The sequence below is a fragment of the Melozone crissalis genome, unplaced genomic scaffold (genome assembly GCF_028551555.1).
Source record: "Melozone crissalis strain CALT ecotype California unplaced genomic scaffold, PUWL_Pcris_2 ptg000023l_1, whole genome shotgun sequence".
NCBI lineage: Eukaryota > Metazoa > Chordata > Aves > Passeriformes > Passerellidae > Melozone > Melozone crissalis.
Genome location: NW_026535801.1, coordinates 21651935 through 21659785, shown reverse-complemented (window position 1 = coordinate 21659785; position 7851 = coordinate 21651935). Strand labels below are relative to the sequence as shown.

Genomic DNA, 7851 nt, shown 5'->3' with positions numbered 1-7851 from the left:
ACAAATCTAGGGGAATGAAAGAAGCTGCACCATCTCCTAGGTCAGCCCTGTTTGGCAAGTCCTGCTCCTGTGCCGTGCCCAGCCCAAGGGCAGAGGAGGTAGATGGCAGAATTCTGGGAACATGGGAGGTGTTCTGCTTCTCTGAGTCCTTTAAATCTTTGCTACTTCTCTCAGTTTTAGTGGAAATTGCTGTTCTACTATTGAAGGCAAGTGAAGATCTACTGGATCTGCTCACAAATACACAGAGCAAAGAAGTTCTTGATGCTCTTTCCCTCCAAGATTTTGACAAAGCTAACAGACAATCAGCTCCCTTTTCCAGCTTTCATTCCAGGCCTGCTAAACCCATGAGTGTCCCAACAAGTTTAGACACAAAACACAAGCAACCATCTCTCCTGTATTTGTCTTGCATTTTAACAACTCTTGGACCTCTCAACATCAACTACAAACTATCATAGTTCTCTATTACTGAACAACATTTAGAAGAAGCTGGTTTGAACATGTCTTCTGTCCTGAACTAAAAATATTTCAGTATTCCAACATCAAAAATATTCTATTGATTCAGTAAGGTGTTGTCAGGCCCTTCTAGGCACTGAAACGCTGGAGAGTGCTTATGCCTCTTTGAGCTATGGCTGCTCCCAGACCTTACTGAGGACAATAACTCTGCTAAGGATTGTCCTTCTGGTTTTGGAGAAGGGAGTAATTGCACAACTCCCCTGGACACCAATACTACAAATAACAGGAAGCCACAACCCCAGGCCACCTGCAAAATGATTCAAACTTTGCATATGAGTAAACAGGTTTCCCAAGAGTAACAGAGACACGAGGGTGATGTCCAGGGACTGCTTGGTTTTTGCACTGTAAGTACAACTGCAAAACTACAGAAACAGGAGCATGGGGCTGAAGCCATGGCATTCCCTTCCCAGGAAACTCTTGTTCCATTGGGCTGCAGAGCTGTGCTCTGCTCAATACTGTAGCATAGCTTTCATTCAAGAGCAAGTAAACATTTTCTAAGGACACTGCAAATGTGGTTTTGATCTCCTCCACTCTTTAGAGAGGAGGTCCCTGGGTGTGTTCAAATGGTGCAGAGAAAAAGATACCCATAGATTTGTAGAAGGGGATTCTGAAATTTAAACATCCTGTAATTTCTTAATGATACCCAATTAGCTCTCAAGACACTAGATACAAAATGAGATTTCTAGGGAAAGCATTTTTCCTTGATTTACACACAGAATTTTACCGGCTTGGGAAACGTAGCACAGTGAAAAGATTGCAAGGTGACTTGATTTCTTCCAGCAAAAAAGAAAAATCAAATTTCTCCAACAGCAAGTTTCTCAAACATTCTGTTAGGAGCTGAATATCTGAAATTATTCTGCAAGAACCTCACTTATTCAGAGGACAACAATCTTAATTTCAAAAATACACATGAAGTTCAAAATAAAATATATGGTGACTGTATAGAAAACAAAGCTCATATACTACACATGGCAGGAAACTGGTTTTTGTGCCACAGTGCCCAGGACTGGAAATATTAGGCTTAAAGAGCAGTAAAAAAGACAGGATGCTAGGAAAAACTAGAAGAGATTACTTAGATAAGTAATGCAGTCATCACTGAGAGGCTTCCTCACCTAGGAAGCTTTAAGGACTGAGTAAAACCTGCTTTGTGGAAGGGGTGCTTAGAAACACACTGGCCTCAGGTGGCAGGTATGTAATGCCAGACAGACCCCCAGGATGGTGACTTGGGGAGCTCTGTGTATCTCACTGGACTCCTTTCACCAATCTGTGATCACAAAGACGTGAGATTTCTGGAACATTCATTATTTCTCTGAAAAATATGCAGTCTTACCTCTTACCTTTCCTACAAAGGCCACACAGTCCTCAGCTCTACAGTCCATGGCTGCCATGGCTGCCTGGAGGAATGGTCCCGGCCTCAGGAAGAGTATTACCCCCTGGAGCCCCGGCAGTGCCCTGGTGCCTGTGCTGTGGCGGCAGATGGACACGCAGGGCTGGCTGGCTCACGAGCGTGGGGCTGGGCAGGCCCTGCTGCCGGCACCCCTCAGCCACCAAACCACAGCCCTCACTCTGGCTGTAGCTGATACAGAGAAAATAAGAGTTTTTAAAAATGCAATTGCAATTATGAGACTCAAGTATTTTAGACATGGATATTAGGATACTCTCTAACCACACTGGCTCCAAATTTTGAGGCTCCCCTGTCCTGATACACTGCCCAGGTCCCTACCCCGCCAGGCCAGGCTCTCCAGTCTCCCTTCCTAATGCAATATCCCACTTCTGGAGAAGAGCACCAAGTTCTCAGCGCTCTTTGAAGAATAATAAAAGACAAAAAAACACTTCTCACCTTGCTGGCAACTCCACTCCGTTGCCGAACCGCTCCTCCCACACAACGGCTGCGGGGGCGGTGCTGCACCCGCCCGGCCCAGGCCCCGCGGGCCGCATCTCCTCTGCCCCACAGCAGCAGCTCCTCCCCCAGTCCCAGCCCCTCTGCCCCACAGCAGCAGCTCCAGCCCCAGCCCCTCTGCCCCACAGCAGCAGCTCCTCCCCCAGTCCCAGCCCCTCTGCCCCACAGCAGCAGCTCCTCCCCCAGCCCCAGCCCCTCTGCCCCACAGCAGCAGTTCCTCCCCCAGCCCCAGCCCCTCTGCCCCACAGCAGCAGTTCCTCCCCCAGCTCCAGCCCGGCCGGAATTCAGGGCACGGCTGAAGCAGCAACGCTGCTGGGGACCTGCATCCCCTCCCCAGGCTGGGTGTGCCCTGTCCTGGTGTCCTGCCTGGCCGGGCTGGTGGCCCCGCCTTAGACCTGTGGTTTTCCTACAATCCGGAGGACATCAAAGCTGGAGCACGAACACGTAGGATGCTTTAAATACCAAAACGTGCTTTCCTTTTCGGGGTTGCTGATGTTAAAACACGCAGTCACCTGCTCAGGCTGCCACTCGGGTGGCAGCGGCGCGGAGCTCCCCGGGCCGCGCTGTTCCGGTGCCCGCACTGCCACCGTGCATTTCCCGACTTCCAGCGAGCCTCAAAAGCACTTCTCAGAAAGTCAAAATATTGACCAGCGTTCACAAAATAAAAACACAGCTTCTACTATCCAACGTATTTTCACATGGTAAAACCATCAATTCTATTTCAGTTACCAACATGCTGAATAAGAAGGAATGAAATTTAACATGAACTTACAGCTATAGCACATTTTTCTTTAACTCTGCACTCAGCCTTGTGCTGTACAGAGTGGAAAGGATGGAGTTGTGGTATTCTGTTTGAATCTAATTTTCTAATAACTCTATGAGCTAATGTTATCCCTCAGCTCAATATTTCAAAAAGAACCACTGAAATACTTACAAGCTGTAACTGTGCAGTCCATTCAATCAAATGAAATTTTGGTTACCTCATCATGACAGATGCTTTAAGTTTCATGAATCTTCCCCTTTCACCTCCAATATTACTTAAATTAATTATTGTATTATTGGCCTTTTGTTTGTAATTAAGAAGATTTTAAGTATTTTTGTGTTGCTCACTGATATGGTTATGTGATTTGCCCTATGCTGAAATGTAAAAGCACACAATGAAAACCTTGAAATTTCAACTGCCTGTTGTTTATTACTGTTTTGGCTACATTCTCTACAATTCAGCAGCATTTTAAAGAGACAGTTAACATTTCTTTATATACAATGAAAACAAAATGGCTTGCAACATCAGAAACAAGAGCAACAGTTTAACTGTACAATACTAAATGAAAACCTGTGGTAATACAGCCTCCTCTTTCTGCAACATGGACAAAATTACATATAGGTATTCAGCATCAAGAATGGGATAGTAAAAAGAATAGTGAACAGGAGAGAGATACACTGTTCTGAAAAATAAGTTTCTACCATACAAGGCAGTTAGAAAATGTTTCACATTTTAAAATATCTGTACAAGCCACAAGAAACATTTCCTTGTTGATAGGAACTTCCAGAAATAGAGAATAACCATGAGCAACTTCTACACCTATTATTGATGCGCTCTGCAGGAGGAGAACGCAGCGAACGGACTGAAGGAACTGTACTGTAAATTGCCAACACAGATCGCTGTACATGCCTTGATTGATAACGATTGCCTCTGCTCCATCTCTCATACAATTGACTCGCACCTGAAGGAGGTCATTTGACTCTTGTAAAAGTAAAAGCAACGTCATTTAGCAGCAATTAAAAGCGCCTTGAGGGAGACTTAAAAAAAATACAATATCCAATTAGAAAAAGCCATACTTTAAACATTTGTACAGGAATAAGTTGCTGAAATTTAACTGAAAATGTGACATCTGTACAACAATTTACAGTAGAGCTAGAAGGGAATTTATCATTATTCCTGCATAGAACATTATACATGACCTGTTTGCATTTGGTTTCATACTGTTGCTTGCTTTTATTAGAAGCCTGGAAGGTTTCTCAAGTTTCAATACCACAGCAAGTATAGTATTTAAAAAAAACCGAATGGATTTCAAAATTAGCAATCTATTTGAGAAGTAAGTACCAGGAATTCCATATCACCCTTCCAATCTAAATTCAGTGGAACACCACAACATTTTTGGAGGTACAAGCCTGAGTAGCCAAACAAAATAGTCTAATTTTATTTGAAAAATCTGATGTTGAACATTATCTTTCACCATCTCACATTTCTTACTTTGGTTTTGAAAGATCAATGTCTTGGAAAGATGGCAGTTCATTTACTTCATAACCAGGCACAAAATTTTTCCTGTGTTTTCAAATTTGCTCACTACCCTTTTTTATTTAAATAATGAAAAACTACCCTTCATGTTAGAACTTTCCAGTATCCACCAAATGTACTTTAAAGTATTAAAAAGATTATTTACAATGTTCCCCAGAAAAAAACTAAAAACCTTTCTTCAGTCTTAAACACAGTATACCTGTTAGTTTGTAACAGGAAGTGTCATCCTTCATCCTTCAATGTTTAACGGTGTTTCTCAGAAGGGCACATTTATTCACAGTCCATGATCCACTCCAATCATACAAATGACACTATGTAGGAGGACTTCAGTCTGAAAACACCGTTATCAAACTTGTCCTGTGTAAAAACACTCAAATGCTTTCAAGCTCAAGTCTGCATCTGAAAACTAAACAAAGGTATCATCCCATTCCTCAGCTGGAGAAATTTCAGTACGAAATAATGCTTGAAGTAGGTGGTGTAGGGGATGCTGCTAGGCCAGTCATATGCAAGTTTCCTGAAGAATTTGATCTCCTCATATGAGGGAGAAGATAAGGATCATTAGCCAGCTGGTGGACATCAAATCTGTCCTCTTTTCGGTATGCTAAACAGCGTCTGATAAAGGCCTAGAAAAGAAATGTAGAAAGTTACAGTAACATTCCAAATACTTCTATTTGCTTTCAGGCAAATAGGCAAGTCCTCCTGGATAAACTAGCTTCTAAACACATTCTTTTTCTTAAATCATTCAATTCAAGTGACAATATAACATTTTGCTGCTGAGCCCGCTGAAGAAATATAACATCATGGCTGAAAGAAAAAAATCAGCAAATTAATTTGCTTTAAATAATCACACATCAAATATTTATTTCCATGTTTAGGAACTATATTTACAAGTAAAACATTAGCACCTCACCCAATTAGATTTTTGCATGTTTTATGCCTGAACAGATGAATAAAAACCAAGTGCCAGAGGATTGAAAAAGGAGACCTTTCTACTTTCTCCAATGAGCTTCTAAAACCATTGAGTGGGGAAGAATAGGTGGATGATGCAGAGACAGAATTTCAGTGCTTTAGCTGACTTTTGAAAACAAGCATTTCCACATGTGCCATGACAGGGTATAGCAAAACATGAAACTGACATTGATGGTTGCCATGCTCAATAGGCATTATGTAAAGAATATTTAGGAAACCACTACCTTGCTGAAACTCTCTTCCCATGAAAAATTCAATCACACCTGCTTAAAATTAACTAATCAAGTGAAAAACTCTGTAGCTAAATTCACTATGTCATCCCTACATCTAGGTCCATATGACCTATGCCAATCATTTTATGCTGAAAGTTTCTGTCAAGTTTTATGTCTAGCACACACAGAACATTTGGTCTCCTGAGAGCCTGGGCTTCAACATTTAATGACAGAAAATCCTTATTATTGCTACAGAACTGATTAGCACATCATTACTTAATTTAGAACTTAATTTAAAAGAACTACATATGTCTTCTTTGATAAATCTGTTCAGCTGTTTGTTCTTTGCTCCAATTAAAATCTAGAGATTAAAGGAGAAAATCTGTGATACAAGTTCCAAAGAATCATGCTAGATTTTACTTCTAATATTTGCATATCCAGCATGAACAAGTACAACATAAAAATCATGCACATCTGTTAGTAGATATTCACATGTTCTTGGATATTACAGATTTTAATCAAATTCTTCACAGTAAATCCTTCAAAACAAATGAACTGTAAACAGTTATTCTCAAGATCCTCAGAGTAACAGTTTGTGTCTGAAATGTTTTTAAAATACTTCACAGTTTTGTGGCACTGCAGCCACACAAGTGTGAAGCAAAGGAGACCACTGCACAAAACAGGAAACAGTGAGGAGGATCAAAGGACAGTTACAGTCTGAAAACTAACTAACAATGTCATTTGAGGTTCCATATTTATTTAATCTCTCTGTTTTCCAAATCAGAATTTCAGTTTACAAGCTGTTCTTTTCCAACTGCCAGGCCTATAAATCTGAAAAACAATTTGGATTCTACACAGTCATTGTAAATGGTCTACATTAAGAAGTTAGTCTGAAATTGTTTTACAGCATTTCCACCAGAGAATAATTTCTCCCTCTCTCACAGCTATCATGACAATGGTTAATATGAGTTGAGAATACTGGAAGTTTATTTTAGTCTTTCAAACAAACAGACCATGCAAATACACAGGGAATGCAAAAAGTTGCCAATTCTCCATCCTGAACCGTCTCCTCTTTCCTAAGATCCTCCGTATAATAACTATTAATGACAAAGAAAGGCAAAGTTAAAAGACACAGATATAAACTCTTACTATGTAAAGGTATCAGTAACATGATGTGTGTTTGTCTACTGCACTCAAGGGATAGTTTTTTCAAATGCCAGTGAAAAACCAACAGCAAACAAAAACCTCAATTAAAAAAAGAACCCAATTCTAACTACAATTCTTCAACCAGTTTTTCATAACTTTAACTGCAACTCCCTCACTAACACTACTTTTAGAAAATATAATTAACAGAAATATACCACCACTTGTAACAGCAAGTTTATGTACCCAAAATACTTATTTTGTTGGCAAGCTACTGCCTGTAGTAATATGTTTCTTTTCTTTTTAATCTTGAGAAGCTGAATCTTAACATTCCTAAAGTTTTGGTGCATCCCAAATCCAAGTATGTTTAATTAGTTGCAGAAACTTGAATAAGCATTCTACTATCTTGGCATTTTTTTCCTCAAAGAGCACAACAATTGCATCTGGTCGTGAATATATCTTTCAAAAATTGGGAGAGTTTTTACAAGCAAGTAACACATAATATTTTCTTCCACTTTCACAGAATTGGATTTGTGTTACAGATGCTCACAGTAGTAATCATTTGGGAAACCACCTTTCTGTTTCTGAATAGCCAGTATGTGTAGAGGAATTGACACCTTTGCAGCAGAGCAACTATATTGGCAGTCTTATTTCCTGAATCAGCATCAAAATATCTTCTAAATTCTTAATCTCAAATTCATGTTTCTAAACTCAGACATAAGTTAACATGCACACACTACAACCTTTCAAAGGAAAGAGTACTAGAGGCCATATCCTTCAAGTACCTGGTAGTCAAGTAGTTTTCCTAGCCAATA

General features: G+C 40.4%; 1 protein-coding gene across 3 annotated transcripts in view; it reads right to left on the bottom strand.

Annotated features, from left to right (window-relative positions):
- Positions 1-3579: 3579 nt before the first annotated feature.
- Positions 3580-7851, bottom strand: part of TLK1 (tousled like kinase 1) — a 67989-nt gene continuing 63717 nt past the window's right edge. For all 3 annotated transcript variants that reach the window (XM_054278060.1, XM_054278061.1, XM_054278059.1), the window contains exon 21: positions 3580-5335. In XM_054278060.1, the coding sequence (XP_054134035.1) occupies positions 5159-5335 (177 nt within the window). In that variant the 3' untranslated portion in view covers positions 3580-5158. The remainder of the gene's footprint in view (positions 5336-7851) is intronic.